Source organism: Barbus barbus (genome assembly GCF_936440315.1).
Source record: "Barbus barbus genome assembly, chromosome: 8".
NCBI lineage: Eukaryota > Metazoa > Chordata > Actinopteri > Cypriniformes > Cyprinidae > Barbus > Barbus barbus.
In genome coordinates, this window is record NC_136736.1 from 7,789,037 (window position 1) to 7,806,694 (window position 17,658).

The 17,658-nt window shown below is 37.4% G+C and overlaps 2 protein-coding genes across 2 annotated transcripts; one reads left to right on the forward strand and one right to left on the reverse strand.

The window, feature by feature from the left end:
- Positions 1–3,092: 3,092 nt before the first annotated feature.
- Positions 3,093–4,157, forward strand: LOC306873982 (5-hydroxytryptamine receptor 4-like; the record flags this gene model as incomplete). Its single annotated transcript, XM_079423622.1, has 1 exon — positions 3,093–4,157. The coding sequence occupies one exon, from the start codon at positions 3,093–3,095 to the stop codon at positions 4,155–4,157; it is 1,065 nt and encodes a 354-aa protein (XP_079279748.1).
- Positions 4,158–4,820: 663 nt separating this feature from the next.
- Positions 4,821–15,591, reverse strand: LOC306873983 (alpha-1A adrenergic receptor-like). The gene is made up of 2 exons (XM_079423623.1): positions 14,317–15,591; positions 4,821–8,362 (listed from the first exon to the last, which is right to left on the reverse strand). The coding sequence occupies exons 1-2, from the start codon at positions 15,236–15,238 to the stop codon at positions 7,809–7,811; spliced, it is 1,476 nt and encodes a 491-aa protein (XP_079279749.1). The 5' UTR covers positions 15,239–15,591; the 3' UTR covers positions 4,821–7,808.
- Positions 15,592–17,658: the final 2,067 nt, after the last annotated feature.

The window sequence follows — 17,658 nt, forward strand, 5'->3', positions numbered from 1 at the left end:
TCTCCTCGTTAGTGTGGGGAGGTGAGTTTTATGCAGCCTGCTTTTGGTAGATTATTAATATGTCTGACTCAAATGGACATTCCTGTCCTGTCCAGTCTCTCCATCCAATTCCTTGAAAGTAAAGTAAATACATATTTTAAGTGAGTTGGCAGAATGCAACAATTTGATTTGGGTCAATTGTTTTGCTTGGAACACGCCAGAGATGGGTTTTGTTCAAGAATAACAAACAAAGCAACCGATAGCACAATCATGTTGGATTTCCAGTGGCTTTGGTTTAGATGTAAGATTTAGGGATGAATGGCAAGTCATTTGTTTTACCTCCAGCAGTGGTTAGTTAAGGTGAAAAACAAAATGTGCTTAGGTATTCCCTTACTAAAAAGAAGTATACTTCCAAGTTTATTTTATTAAGTATACTTAAGTAAAGTTCAAGTATATTTTTAAGTGTACTTAATGTAGAATGTATACAAATAGCAGAGTACTAAAAGTGTACTTGTAAGTGTACTATTTCAATACTCCTTGGGACTAAATTGGCCCACTTTCTAGTATATAAAAGTATACTTTTAAGTATAACAATAGTAAACTTTTAAGTATATTATGACAGTAGTAAACTTTAAAGTATATTACTTTTAAGTTGTCCTACATGACAACCTGGAGAGAGATTTTGTTATGGAACCGCTGAGCGCTTTGTTATGGTCTGCCTGTCTTTATGAACTGGATCAAACATGCCCCCATATCTTTACTATGCACTTGGAATTAGTCAGTGTTTACATTTGTGAAGTGTGGGGTAGACTTTAATTTGTCGCTTTTAAGATCAGGAACGACCACACACAGACACATGCACAAAATCTATTTATGCTTCTTTAAGCTGCTCTTAGAACATTGTCTTGATGGTCACAGGTTACTGCAAGTGTTTTTAAAGCTCACCTGCTGTGTCTGAGCAGTCAGAGGGATCACAGTGTGTGTTTGTGTGCGTGTCCAAGCAGTGCCTGCAATCCTAACCTTCCAGATCGGTCATTTTGTAACACTGCAAATGGTTCAGAGGAACAGGAAGAATTTGATCATTTTCATTAAGCAGCCGAATGTTTCTTCTACTGTTCTCTACTGGTACTTATTAATTGCAAATTGGTATTAATTAAGTGCAAATTGCAAAATAACGTGCAATATAGCATGCACAACAGGCCATTTGCCATTCTCTATTTTTAGGGTCAATCTTCAGACTCAATCATTTTTTAATAAACATTTTGTCGTAGGGACAGTGTGTAGATTATCTACAATGCATTACAATACAGAGCACAAATTGTATTATTCATTATATGGATATTATGATTATTAAAAAAATAACTCACTTATATTTTCTGTGGAACACACATTATGATTTTTTTGAAAAGTATTTTTATGCAGGTTTTCATATAAGCTGACATTTGTCAAGATGCACCAAAAACAAGAAAAATAATGGGAATATTAATAATTAGTTCACACAACTAGTGCGCTATGCTTAACATACAAAATGTCAAGGGACAGTAATAATTGAAACCACAACAGCACTGATCCTCATGGATGGGTTTAAAAGATCCACATGGGAAAAGTTTATACTTTTATGGTGTTTCATGTTGTTTTTGGAGATGGACAGATGTGGCCAGTATGAACTGCCATTGTATATGTAAAGAGCTGAAAAAAAAAAATACATAAAGACTGAATGTTTATTTTGGGTGACTATTTCTTATCGCACTGTTGCATTAAAACTTAAACTGAATTGCCCTTGTAGTGAACATCAGCAAGATGGCAACCCAACATTGAAAATCACTAAAACCTGATTTGAGAACCTGAGTTGTTTTATAGCTGAATCAAATAAGTTTCATAATTGACCATTTTTGCTACATCAACATCAATCAATGAATTATTATTTCTGTTATCTGCAGTAGAGTTACTTGTAGCTGAATTGAACTCGTTTTTATAATTAAAGAACTTTAAATAGTTGAACCAAACTGAACAATCAGTATTGTATAAAGTGCAATACAAATAAAAGTGACTTGACTTGATTGCAAACACCAACTAATACTTCCAAAATTGTGCTGTAAAAAAGTGTCATAATTGCTGATATACACACACGAGCTATTATATAGATCCACAATCAGTCATAAAATAGTTAAGAAATAGCAAAGAAAATGAAATTATAATTAGAATATAGAATGATAGAATGACTTTAAATGAAAGAGTAGGGAAGAGATAATGTTAAGCATTGCCTTTCCCTGTCACACGGTCCCATTGGTGTAATTAAATTTGTATTATTACTGAACTAAAACCTTTTTCCTCTCCGTCAAACATCCCCAGATGTTGTTTTCAGCTCTCTGTCACAGGCTGAGAAACATGCCTGTCAGTCACTGGGAACTGACGCTCTCTTCCGCATGACTTGATCTGAGAGAATTCATTGGTGGTTGTTCTTTAACATGCCATACATTTTACATGAGGAAGGTGCAATGGAAGTTTTCTTCATTACATCTCAAACATGCTATTTCTAGAATTTCTTTAATTACACATTACACCATCCCTTTGAATTGTTTCCAATAGCAAAAATAAATGTTTCAGATTGCATGCTTTCGAACTCATGTTTTTGCTCAGATCCCAATAGGGATCAACAATGCTGATGACAATTTAGGTATGCACATTAGGTGTAATCCCAAAGGTCACACTGGGGCATGCCGCAGGGATACAATTCCTGAGACAAGGTCGAGTTGAGGGGCTTTTTATGATTCTTGGTCAATATCCAGAAGTAAAGGATTGTTTTCATTGCAGCTTTGGCTTCCCAGTCTGTTCTGCTTTCCCAGCCTTACAGGAGCTTCAGGGGCAGTTGTAACTTAGCAAAAATATTAATGGTGAAATAGAGTGATTATTTTGGTGTAGTGAAACGACATAGACATTTTTGTCCTCATTTATCAGTATGGCAGTTTATTTGCGACACTATAGACAATATCTCAAACAACCATTTTTCTTCTTGGTCATAGCATGTTGTGAGATCAAACAAAGTATTTATCAATGATCATGGGAATAAATCTTGATTGCATGTATCTCGTTTATCACCAGGTTGGAACAGCATGGAAAACTCCTCGGAATGGAGCAACATTTCACTCGACTCTGATTTCGAGCCCTGTGCCACATTGAGGAGCTCCGGTTCACGAGTCGCCCTCTATGTCTTCATCATCGCCGGGATCGTCTGCACCGTTGTTGGCAACTTTCTGGTGGTTCTCGCCATTGCTTACTTCAAACAGCTGCAGTGTCCTACAAACTCTTTCGTCATGTCTCTGGCTGTTGCTGACTTCCTGGTGGGCCTGGTGGTTATGCCATACAGTATGGTCAGAACAGTGGAAGGATGTTGGTATTTCGGCCCAACCTTCTGCCATCTTCACTCCAGCTTGGACGTTATGCTCTGCACTGCCTCCATCTTCCATTTGAGCTGCATCGCTTTTGACCGCTATTACGCCGTCTGCAACCCTTTGGTGTATTCGTTTAAGATGTCCCGTAAACATGTGGGTCTACTAATTGTGGTTTGCTGGGCCATTCCTTTCCTCATCTCCTTCGGTCCAATCCTCCTCGGGCTACACAAGCTTGGCATGGACATTCCTTTGCCTGAGAACGTGTGCATCTTCTTGGTGAACCGTGTTTATGCCGTTATGGCATCCTTTGTTGCGTTTTACCTACCTATGGTGACCATGTTGGTAGCCTACTGGAAAATCTACAAAGCGGCAAAGCGGCAAGCCATGCAGATAAGTGCGATGGAGGCACAGATGGCGGCAGGTGTGGGAAAGGACTCGAGCAAGAAACAAAAACATCGCAACTCTATAAGGAGGGAAAGAAAAGCGGCTAAAACTCTGGGCATCATCATGGGGGTTTTTCTTCTTTTCTGGTTGCCGTTCTTTACTGTTAATATCGTTGACCCATTTATTGAGTACGGGACTGCTGCTGTGATATGGGATGTGTTCCTGTGGTTGGGGTATGTCAACTCCTCCCTAAACCCTTTCCTCTATGTTTTCTTTAACCGATCCTTCCGTAGGGCTTTCCTCATGATCATGGGCTGCAGAATATGTCTGCACAGCACATCTCAAGGAATGGATCTCTCTCACTCGAAAAGAGATGCCACTGAACGCACTGACAACCAGTAGACTGTTTATCTGTGGCAGATTATCTGTTTTCATAAAATATCCCAAATTTGTTCCTGTCCAGCCCAACTTTTTTCCCACTGAACACAATATATTTTATTTCCTAAGAAACATATAGAACATTTTGGAACAGTAAACATGTCAAGCTAAATAATTAAAATAAATAATTGAATTCTTCTTAATAAAATTAAGTGCAGTCACTTAAGTGAGCCTAAACCTGCAGCTCAACAATAATCAGAAAATAAATAAATGATTTTCTGTAAAAAAAAGAGAAAATAAATCCTTATAAATTATTTCACAAAAAATCACAAAAATATGGGTTTTTGAAAACATATTTATGTAAATATATTTAAAAACAATCATTAGCAATAGGCCATTTTTGTATATTTTAAAATAGATATGAATGTATTATTGCCCTATGGGTGACCATAGGTATTATTCATTGTAAGACTTTAAAGAAATTTAAGGAATCTAATTATGGGTTCCAAATAATGATAAATGATATAACACAACCCCCAGTGAGATGAGGATAACTCTGTTAGGCTAACAGCATGACAAGTGATAAAGTGCATGCAAACATTGTGATTTGGTGTTGAACTTCCTGTAAAATGTGTTTTCTTTCACATTTTTATTTTTTACTCTGTGAATAAATGAGATGTCTGGCCTGCATTCATCATTTTATTGTTATTTTTTACACAGATTTGGTGCTATGTAGCAAATAATCCTTTATTCTATTGCATCTATTGCCAACACTAATACAAAGTGCACTCAATGTAACAAACAGAACTTTACCTTTTGTATATTGGCAGAATTATGAGCATTCTGTGGTACAAGCTGTAGCAGTGGGAATCTAAAATGGTTAAGAGTAGATTTTAAACTCAGAAAAAGTCTGGAATGTTCAACAAAATATGTCAGTATGTAATAATAAACACAATGAGAAACAACCAGGAACATTAAGTTTTTGCTTTTTTAAGGGTGCAGTTACAGTGGAGTTACCCTGCACATAAAGTGCCTATCAAAAGAAACACTCCAAAGATGTGTGACACATCCTCCCCTGTCACAGATTAGCACCCCTGACCTGCAGAACATCAGAGTCATAACAAAAATATGTATGAGAACAAATAATTATATAATGATGGAAATTCAATCTCAGTTGTGATCACGTTTTCTTGATATAATGCTTATGAAATGACTGCCAGACAGAGAATTGGCCCCAGCTGGTCTGCCTGCTTCAATAGTGAGGTAAGCAAAGATAAAGGAACTGGGGGGCGGGGTTCTTTATAATCAAAAATTTATGTAATCATTTTGAAAATGGAAATAGTCTCTGGAAAACATCCAGTATCATGCCTTTTTTTTTTTTTAAATTAAGCTAATGTTCTGTTACCTCTGTGCCTGGCCATTTACTCCATTTATTCTTTTTAGACATTTCTGGCACTGCTCAGAATTCTAAGGCAGTGAAATGTACGTGAAGTCATTTTTGTGACAAGTCGAAACATACAAGCGCTTAGCTGAAGGAACCCATTAAGAACTGTTATGCGTGCTGGTGTTAGTTTTCAGTGATCCACAGGAAACAGGGGAGGATAGGGACTCTTGATTTACTCTTTAGTAAGCTCTCAGACATCTTAAATGCAAAAGGAAACCACTTTTCAAAAACAGTTCGCAGACACAGTATGCTATCCTCGCAAGAAATCTTCACACCCACAGTCTTGTCACTTTTATATTTAAGCATAATGTGAGATGATTCAGACTGCTTTTAGATGCTTCTTGTTAACAATTGTGTTTCCAATTCTGTTGTAAAATTTGTAGGAATTTGCAACTCATTTATATTAACAGTGACCTCTACTGGTCATTTTAGATTTTTTCATCATTAATGAGTAAGTTAATCCAGCAATAAAGCAGTTGACAGGCTGCTTTTTCATGACTCAGGAGACATCATAGAGTTCTCAATAATGTTTTGGTAATGTATCAACTTCATCTCAGATGTTTCTCCTAAAATTCCTTGGATAATAAGAGATGTGCAGTAAGAGTACAAAGCTATACAAAGCTGCATGAACTCCACAAGTTACTCTAAAGCCTGATAATCATGTTCTCTGGCATGATTTGATCATTTTCCACCAAAGAGCATTTTGAATGCAAGCAAGAACATCTGATCTTTTGTACAAAGGAGTCACACTGAATAATGAGAGTTGTGGAATAGTTCACCAAACTATTCAAAAAATATTGTATCATCATTTATTCACCCTCATGCTATTCCAAAACCATAAGACTTCGGTTAATCTCCTAAACACAAAATAAGGTGTTTTAATGAAACCTGATACAATCACACAAGCTTCCATGTTTGTTTCTCTCTATGTATGTGTGTTTATATGTGAATAAATGCCTAAATTAAATCTGTTCATCATATAGAGCCATTGTACCTCTGCGCAAGACTTGATTTGTTCTGTGACAGCTTTATAACCTTTTTGGATCTTGTAAGTTTTGGTTACCTGGGCGTTCTATGGAGGGAACATATCTTAAATAGTTTTTGAAGATTAACCGAAGACTTATGAGTTTGGAACAACATGAGGGTGAGTAAACAATCATTGAAATTCATTTGGGGTGGTGAACTATCGCTTTAAGTACTTCCTAGGAGAAAAGTCTGACAAGATAAGTACAGTAATTGATTACAATGTAATCTTATTGCTGTGAACAAATAACATTATTAAAAGGATATAATCAGATTTTTCTTTCCTATGGGAAGGTTGTTTGAATAAAATGGATTCATTATTTTCAAGATTCATCAAATACACAAATCTGATCAACTGCATGCTCTTTTCAGATTTATTATGTTTAATAGTTGACACTGAAAGACACTGTCACATCAGCATTACAAAGAAACCTAAAGCTTTTCTCAACAACACAAAAACTGAGTTGTAGTCCACGAATGGTCCATTTAGGGATGACATAAACCTCATTGTTGAAATGAGAATAGCATGAATAGCACATGAATAGCACAGTATTCAACTACCCTCTGTTGTACTGAAAACATCTACACAAAATATGTTTAGGTTACAAACTGTGCCTCACATTTAAAGGTATCTGAATCAATTTAGAATCATTTAAAAGTGAATTCCACAGCAATCTGCGAATCACAGTGAATCATTATGTCAATACAAATCAGTGGCATGGATTCAACAGTCTCTCAAATACATCACAGTCAAATATGTTTTCCATTCACACTTAATGGACAACAAGTCAAAGAAACTGTAACAATCTGTCTTTGTAAATACAGTTCAAATTGTTGCTGGTCATCAGAGAGTTTGAAACACCTAACAGACTATTTCTCAAAGGCCACATGGACAACACGGTATACAGATACCCAGCAGCTATGAGTCTTTTTGTTCTGATCCAGTGCAGATAAGTTTCCCCCCCTCATAATTTTTCAATTCAGTGTACTTTTCTCACTTTTAAAGAAATATTTTTAAATTAGCCATGTGAAAATACATTAATCTCCTTTAACACACATTGTCATTGTAATTTTTTCCCTCATATTTGCTTCCCGACTGTGTACTTTAAGACGTAACAAGAATACTAGTCTTAACAAAAAAACAAATCCTAACAACTGACAGTGGGTCAGAGCAATCAGAGAAAACAGACAGTAATCTCTGTCTTTGTTTAGATGTCTGTTTCCTTCAGGCCATAGCACTCTGTGAGGTCGTAGATTTGGTAGCCGCTCTGATCGGCGCAGTCGTTATAGATCCCCATGGAGACCGTGTCAATCTCTGTCTGGGCCAGAGCTGATGTGCTACTCTTCCCCGTCCCGTTCTTAATCTTATTGGAAAGGTTGTTCATTTTCTCCTTCAGCTGGAAGGATGACTTCTGTAAAGGGGGGAAGAAGCTCCAGCTCTTCAGACTAAGAGGCCGGCTCTTGCTCTGGCAGGAATAGATCGCGTTACCGCACTGCTCGTGAAAGGGAAATCCAGAGCAGTAGTCTCTGTGCGGGTCCCTCCGAGCTCCTTGCATGGCTGTTCTCCAGCGTTCGTCGTAGAACCGGCGCAGGATGCGGCGGCGCCGCTGGCACTGGCAACGCACCAGACGGGTGAAGGCACGCTGGAACTCCTTGCTCGAGCAGGGGTAAATTACAGGGTTAATGCAACTGTTGAAGTAGCCCAACCAGAAGATTACTTTGAACACCATCTCAGAGGGCTTTAGAGCTGGGAAGAAAGAGCCTGAGGAACGCAAAGAAAGAGAGAGAGAAGTGGAAAAACATTAAGTTGTCGGCTCAAGCAGGATTATTTACATGGGAAATAACACTGTAAATTTTGCCTGAAGCTATCATTCTCCTCCCACACATTGAAAAGGTCAAATCCACGAGTTCACCATTCTCAATCATGTGTGCCTAATTATACCCAGCAGACAGATTATATACTTTGCACATTGTTTTTTTCCTTCAGATCGCCGTAGAAGTCTGATGCATTTTAAGTACGTGGCATGTCTTCTCACCATCTTTTTGAAACTATTAATTTTTTTTTTCTGCCTGTAGGAGATGTGGGAGTGATGCCAATATGTCATTCCCCAATTCTCCTCCAAACCAAACAAGCACTATTACCTTTGATAGACTGACCACACAAGGCCATTAGTCATTATAATCAACATGAACTGCTGTTTGCAACCCATTTCACTGCAGTAATTTGATGCGTTTCTGAGTGAAAGATGTTTAAAGAAAAAAAAAATTGCAAGTTAAGATTTGATTTTATCCATTGGGAATTGATTGGATTGTTAAAAGTGGGCGGACCAAATGCAGGCTTGATAAAACATTAATTAAATAGCTATTTGGCTTTTGGTTGTTGCATTCTGATCAAAGATTACAAAGAGAAATTGTTTTGTTTGGAATAACATGCACCAATGAATTGTTCACAATAAAACCAGAATCGCATATCATATGGTTCACCCCAAAATGAACTCACCCCTACTATTAACGAGATAGTTCACCCAAAAATACAATTTCTGTCATTATTTACTCACACTCATATCGTTCATAGGCCTTTGTACATCTTCGCAACACAAATTAAGAGTTGTACTGTCATGAATGTGTGTTGAAGTCTCACATGGAAGACACAAATTTTTTGAATAAAGTTATTTTTGTTTTCTTTGCACACAAAAAGTATTCTCGTAGCTTCATAAAATTGTGGTTGAACCACTGATGTCAAATGGACTATTTTATCTATGTCCTTACTACCTTTCTGGGCTTTGAACATGTCAGTTCTGTTGCTGTCTATGGAGGGTCAGAAAGCTCTCGGATTTCATCAGAAATTTGTGTTCCGAAGTGAACAAGGGCCTTAGGGGTTTGGCCATGAGGGTGAGTAATTAATGACAGAATTTACATATTTGGGTGAACAATCCCATTCAAAATAAATTACCATTGACTGTTTCCTGTAGAACCTTTATCATCCATAGAAACTTTCCATTCAACAAAAGGTTCTTTAGAGAGTAAATAGGCCCATTTTTTTCTATTTCATGTTGACTTTAAATGCCAAATCAATCTTTTAGTTACACCAGGCCTGCACTAACCTGCAGTAACCTAAGGTTGAATGGATTTGGGCTCAGATGGAATCTGTCTACATTGTGTCTCTCTTCACATCCTATTCTGCCACACATCTACACTACCTGCACATTTCCGCTCCGTCTACCTTCGACAGACACCACATATGTTGCCAATATCTCCTCCCTGCCTTGTGCTTTCCCCACAGAGAGTGAGAGGAGGCTAGCGCTGCATTATCTCACACATAAAACTGTTGTCATCACCCATGCCATGCATTTCAGTGTCACGAGAGGTCAGAATACCTCCCTGTCAGTGGAGATGTATAAAAATAGCACTAGAGGGAATGGATAGTAAGAGAACTGGGAATAGTGCGCTCTTGTTGAAACGGATTTTTGATGAACAAAGAGATATGCTGCTCTCATTCTTGGCTAGAGGTCGTCAATTGGTTGCAACTGTGACTTTGAGATGAAAGCCAGTCCCTGGAAAGCTACTTTTTGGTAATTGTTGTAATTATGAGATACACCAAACAGGATGTTTGGTAGCTACTGAGAGAAAACTTCCTTTTAGCCACAGCATCATGTACAGTGTGGCAGCCCTTTACACTGGGCAATCTGGAACCATTCCGTGAACCAACACTGCAGAAAAAGTGGATGTTCTGACTTTTTCAGATTTGCTGTTCTGATTTTAGGGGAACATCTGAGGAATTCTGCTAAAAGGACTTAGAAAATCAAGCCAAACTAAAAGTAGACATTTAGTGGTAGCTGAAAGCATAATCAATAAGCCAAAATATTTTAAAATGAACAAACGAGAGGGCATGGGATGTGTGGACTCACTATGCCCGCCTAATTATAAGTTAAGCAAGTTGGCATTACATTCTTGTTCTGCTTTACACTACTAAAAATAAAGGTTCAAAAAGAAGGTTATCAAAATTCTAGTCTATTCTGGATTCCTCAAAACCCAAAGCAGTCAGGTAGGCAATTCATTTATAGGAGCATTTGGCAGGTAGCCACATGTTAAAGTTGTCTCATCTCATACTGATCCCCCCAATACCTATTTTAACATGATCTGTGGTTATTGGCTACATGTATAAATTCCCGTTGAGCTGCATTATTTGTCAATTTGATGTAAATGTATTAGAGGCTAACATAACAGCTTGGGTCAGAAAAGTTCAAGATAATTTTGACAGGCAGGAAATGTTTTATATGGAAACAAATAAGACGTGCCAGCTCATTTTGCTGCTGAAATTGAAATCAAAGAAACTATTAAAACATTTCTTACAAAATTCGCAAAGAGTGCTCACTTTAGTAAAAAAAATATGATATTTGGTCAACTTAATGACCAAATAATAAAAATCTAAATTCATAATGTTGCATAATTTTACATTGCCAGAAAATGCAGTCATTCTCTATATCCTCTGGACTTGCTGCACTAGATTGTTTATGTATACACTAAAACTATAACGTCGTGAAATTATTTGCAATTATTAAATAATAAAATGAGATCCATCTCAACAATAACATGGTGGGCAAGTTGATGCCAAAAATGAGACCATCATTTAGAAGGGTGGACTTGTCAATTTAAAAACTTACAAAAAGTACAATTATATAAGAGGAGCAGAAGGACCTTGTATCACTATGAAGTGATTTATTTAGCTGTAATGACCAGCTGATTATACTTTGCCTGCTTATTGCACAGCTACTCACCAAAATATGCTGGACATGAAACATTAAACTGAGTTGAATTTATTCCATAATTTTACCCGTAATATTAATACTGAAGAGTTCTGAGGTAAATTTCCACAAATACAATTGAGACGTAAGATTGTGTAAATTGCATTTATTTGAAATAAGACAGAACAAGTCCACAATGTGTTTGTGCTTCTGCAGCGTACGTGTGGATTTAAGCCATATCATATCCCTCCTCTGTCCTGGTGGCTGGCTTTTGCTGAGGCTTTGGAAAACGAAAGCACCCTCTTTAACTCAACTCGTTAATTGTCGTGATTAAGGCAGTGGAGCGTTGGGCAGAAGGAGGCCAGGGACCTAAGTGCAACTGCCTCCTTCATTTTCCCTGGTTGAACAAAGTCTCCCTTCCCAAACCATTGACTCTAATAAGAAAAAAAAAAAAAAGGACGAAAGAAGAGTTGATCCCAGACTTTCACCAGCACCACATGCAAAGCTTGCCAGGAGATGTTATCAACCACTGCTGCCCTATTTTTCCCCATAGTGACTGTGAGCGGAATACCAGCAGGGACAGGCAAAAACCACACTCTTGGATTACCCTGGAGATGGATGCGATGGTGGGTTTGAGGGGAAACCAATACATTGTGGGGAATGTACAATGCCAGCCATGTATTTTTATTCTTTTTAATGCGTATTTTAATTTTAAATGGCTAATTATAGACAAAATGATAATTGTTGTCATTTGTTTGCTATTTACCCATTTCATGCCTCAGACAATGATGTCAGCGATACCAAAATTAGTTTAATGTAATAGGAGACTTCTTTTAATTACATTAAAAGAATGTAATTCTTTTAATATATATATATATTTTTTTTTTTCAATTTATTGCACACTTTTTGGCCTCTGTGACATAATCTTGGGTAATGGTTGCATGATGGGAATACTGCATTTAATGTCTGTGCTTCAGTCTCCCATGAGTGGTCTTTGATTAAACATAATTAATTAGCAATTAGCAATTAATCATCTCTGAATTATGAATATCCCCAAATCTCCCTTTTTTCAATGTAGGAATCAGTTAATCCTGGGATGCAAAGAACTTAATAATTGTGTGGCCCCAACAAAACTTATGCTTTTCAAGGGGTTTGATTAGAGGAAGATTTTATTTCATGACTATGGACTGATAGTGTTATATATATATATATATATATATATATATATAATGTTTGAAACATTAATTTTTGAATTTTGCTAGCACTTGATTATTGCGTTTAGTGTGTTAATATCATGGGTAATGTAAATGAGCCATAACTCATTCTTGGCTGCTTGAGGACATAGAAACCTTTTGATTTACTAATAAAGGGGGAGGGGATATTATGAGTCATACTGTTATGAAGAAACTGAGAAGAAGCTATTGTACTACAAAATGCGAGGATAACTTATTGCATGCATGATCCATAAGGAAACAAAGCATGTTCGTATGAACTCTTTAAGCTATTGCTTTTATCCTTTTTCTTCAATGCAGAAGTAAGCATATGGGCGAGACTTCTGGGTCAATAGCCACCATATAAATAAGGAGAAGAATAACAATGTGCAGTAAACGGTAAAACTGCACTACAAACCAGTGTGTTCATAATTTTTTAGCAGCAAAACTAACTGTTTTGCACAGCTAAAAAAGCTGTAAGGGGGGAGGGGGGGGGGGGGGGGGTTGTTCATAAGTCTCTCACAAGCCTTTCACTTCTGCCTTCATTATTATGCTTTGTTTTGACAGCACACAGGTCATCGTGTGTACTGTTGTTATGTACAGTTACATCATGGTCACACATGAAGGCAATATAGTAATAAAGATAATCAAACAATAGCTCTTTTTCAACATTATCTGGTTGCATAAAGTAGAGAGATGTCAGGAGTAGAAATGCTTTATTTCATCCCAAATTTAAATTGATGTTGCATAGGGCTTTCTTAATATTTTCTTGCCATATACCAGAGTGATGCGTGCAACTGCTTTCGTCAGTGAGAGAAGCAACGATGACTTAACAGCTTTACATTTTTTTTTAACATCAGGCTACATATTTCTGTTTTCTCTATCCACGGAGTAAATCATGACCACCATGTCGAGATAAATATGCATTGTAGTGCCGAATTCTGACCCCCGCCAGATTATTACCCCCCTAGTATTGTTAGGTTTAGGGTTAGGTGTGGGGGAGGGGTTAGGATTAGGGGTGGGGTTAGGATTAGGCAATCAGGTGGCGATTTCAACGAGGGGGGTAATAATTTGGCAGGGAGTCGAAAATAGGCACAACACCGGCTTATAGTATTAGGTCAGTTACAAAATTCTTTGCTCAAGCGCTTTTTCTTTCCAATTCCAGCATTTTTTTTTTTTTTTTTTTTACAAGTACGAACAATATAATTAATAATAATAAAAAAAAAAACAGTGAATTAATTAATTATCTAATAAACGTTTTAGCATAGTCAAAAATTCGATTGGAATTTTTATCATAATTTGGAACCAATCCGGTTTTTAATGAGAATTCTCATACAGGAACAACATAATACAAACCAAGTTTAGAACACATTTTTCCCAGCAAGCTCAAATGTCTGTGTAATAACATACTATAACGGAATAATAAAAAAAAAGGATTTTAAAACTCCCATAGCTCTCTCATTTAAGTCTCCAGTAGCAATAATAATAATAATAAAATATTTTGGAGTTTTATTTTATCCAGTATGATCTTATTTGATAATAAGATGATTAATTTATTCCATTATGATGTGGAAAATTTGATAGAAATTCCACTAATTTATACACCCATTTACGTCTGTGAATTAATTTCTGTGATTTCGATTCGGTTTTACGTGTTTTGTGCAATGAAATGTAACTTGATTTCGTTTTTTGAAACGAAAAGCATCACGGTTTAATTTTTGCTCTATACTCATCCCAAAAAGAGAATAACTCATACATACCCAAAGGCAAAACGAAGAAAAACGGTAGCCAACAAAGTATGAACATCCCCACGACGATGGCGAGGGTTTTAGCAGCTTTCTTCTCCCTGGAGAACTTCATGAGTCTCACGGACAGTGAACTTCTGAACGGGTGATTTTTGGTTTTGGAGCTCGTGCTCGAATCCTCCGGCATGCTCCTGCAATGTATCCTCAGCACTACTTCCATTGATTTATCTCTCTCTCGTTTCACACCCGCTTCCAAACTTTTTGTAGTCCTGCGGGCCACGATGTATACTCTCATGTACATGACTAAAATCACCATGAGCGGGAGGTAGAAGGAGAATAAAGAGGAGAACAGAGCATAACCCGGTTCCTCCGTGATTCTGCAGATGCTCTCGTCAGAAGGTGGAGGCTCTTTCCATCCCAAAAGCGGTCCGATTGAAATCACCATTGAAGAAACCCAGACCACCACGAGTATGACACCTGCTTTCCGTTCAGTCATGATAGTGGGGTATTTCAGACAGTATTTTACCCCGATGTACCTGTCTATAGATATAATGCACAAACTTAAAATAGACGCCGTGCAACAGAGCACATCTACCGCTGCCCAAATGTTACAGAAGACCCGACCGAACACCCAGCATCCCAGCACCTCCAGAGACGCGGAGAACGGGAGGACAATGGTACTAAGCAGAAGGTCAGCTATGGCCAGGTTCACAATAAAGAAGTTGGTGACCGTCTGCAAATGTTTGTTGCACAGCACCGACAGAATAACCAAAATGTTTCCGACGATCGCCACCAAAATGAAAATGGCCAGAAAGACTCCGACACCGATGACTTGAGAGTCGGGGGTGATGCCCTCACAGGTGATGTTGCTGATGTTGGAGAGAAAGTCCGAGAGGAATTCATCCTTGCTCTCGTTCAGCAGTTTAGAAAATGTCATTTTGAAACTCCATAAAGACGACGTTTACTGGTTTGGTCCGAAGTTGTTGACTGGTCGGTTCATGCCGAGTTTCATCTTCATCATCACTCTTGGAAGGTGTCTTCAGATTCAGATTCTTCAGATGGATCCTTTACTTTCTGAGAAAATCTCGCCAGTTAAATATCTCGTTACACCTACATTTTTATGTGGTGGCATAACCTTTAATAATAATTTGAACTGTTTTTAAACTATTTTGAGGTAGAATAAACTAATAAGCAACTAATATGCTCCCAAGTCTATAAAACCACAGTGCCGATGCACTGCAGGTCTTATGGAGAGGCTACTTCTGATGGCATCCTCAACCACTCCAAACTGAATTACAGAGACTCAATGTGGACCCCAGTGCTCCAGGTCTCCTCCTCCAGCTCTGAGGAATTGGTGACGCGTCGCACACTTGCTGCATATCTTCATATGACCACTAGAGGGTTCTGTATTATTGTTGCACACAGGAGGACTGTTTTAATTTTTCAATGCATAATACTTTTTTATCAGTAGCATACATTATTCAGAAAGAGGTCGTCATGTCAATTTTATTTATATAGAGTTTTAACAACATATATTGTTTCAAAAGGGCTTTTACAGAAATTGCTTCCTTACACTCTTCAAAAATCCACTATGAAGAACCTTTTGTGGAATTTTTAAATGTTAGAAATTTTTCATTGAACAGTCCTTTGAGGAACCAAAAATGTAAATGGTTCTTCTGTGTAGTATCAAACATAATTTATCTGCTGGCTACCACACTGGTTGTTAAAGCATTCCATGGCCTTTCTATATTACTATATTTTATATTATCTTTATTTATACATTTACTAAAATCAAATTGAAAAACAATTGTTTTGTGTGCACAAAACCCCTCAACACAACATGCCACTTTGCATCTGGTGAATGTTGATCATGCTGTCTACAATAAAAGGTACCAAATAACAAATTATTGTGCAGTAGAATACCTTTTTTTTTTGTTATGACAGCTTTCTGAATAAAAATAAGCCTCTTTAAACTCAGTGTAGTGAAGTAAGACTTAAAGGGGTCATGTGGTTTAAAGTAAAAAAAAATATTATTTTTACATTATTATTACATTTTCCACATACTGTACATTGTTACTCCTCTATGCCCCGCCTTTCTGAATCGCATCGATTTTTACTAAGCTCATCGTTCTGAGAAGCGAGGCGTTGTAAACCTGTCCTTGTGGTCTTTTTAAGAGACATGGAGAATTATATTAATCTGATTTCAGTGTCTAATAATAAGAAAGCTGTGAAGACTGTCAGAATTTGCTCTGCACTTAAAGGTCTTGTGTAGGCAATCTTATGTGAAACAATGACCCTTTATTGCATTTGTTATTATTATTATTATTATTATTATTTATTTTAAATTATTATTTTTCCTTTATTTTATTTTATTTTTTATTGTTTTATTTTGTTGTTGTCTGTTCAGTTGTTATGTGGATATTCTGTATTTTGTATGTTCTTGTTTTCAGCAATAAAAAAAAAAAAAGAAGCAAGGCGTGCTCTGATTGGCCAGCTATCCAGTGCGTTATGATTGGCCGAATACCTCAAGCATGTGACGGAAATGTTACGCTCCATATTGTGATGGACTTTCCTAAGGCAATGAGACTAAAACAATAAAACCCATTACAAACAAAGTATTTGTTGCATCCAGTGGGGACATAATTACTGATTATAATGACTTATACTGTCTTTTTACGCATCGCGCTGCGTAAACATTACCATGTCTGCATTTGTGATTGGAGAAATGACAAACAACAAGTGATACTCTACACTGCTCAAAACTCGCGTTTGAATCGTCAGTAGCAGAAAGTTACTTACAGGCTGTGAGTCAGAAGTGTCAGACTGTCCTTGCAAAGTTGTAATTGCCTCACTTTATAGAAACAGCCTTTGAGCAAGCCAGCATTGTAGGCTACCCTCCTGCCAGGTTCAGGAAATAGTCCTCCATAAAATGTGCTGCACACACTCGAATATTTGCGTTGTACTGTTCTCGAACAGTGTTGTAAATACAACTTAACCACTGATTTCTAGTTGTGTCCCCTTTTGGAAGGCCAAACAAAGTACTTTCGCTTTCACAACAAAACACAGCGTCTCCACAACATGGTGCCGGTGGCAGCAACAATACTACAGCAAGAATAAAAATCATGCCCTCTTTCATTGCGTATAAATTTGGGCGGTGTTATGAAAATCTCCCCACATTGTGACGTAGACATGTGGGGGCATGTTTGAATGAGGCGCTTTAGGGGGGCATGGACAAGTCTTAACTTTTATAAAGCATATCTCTTTGGTTTTGATAATTTAGTCTTTGCAACTTCAGGGATCTTATCTATGCACAAACAGCTTGTAACACTCCAAAGAGAAAGGAAAACTTGAAATCGC

Bases quoted from the DNA above. Each gene is read 5' to 3' on its own strand.
- LOC306873983 (XM_079423623.1), bottom strand. From the start codon at position 15,238: ATGACATTTTCTAAACTGCTGAACGAGAGCAAGGATGAATTCCTCTCG. The intron at 8,363-14,316 runs GTATGTATGAGT...TGCGTTCCTCAG, and splicing joins TTTCTTCGTTTTGCCTTTGG to GCTCTTTCTTCCCAGCTCTA.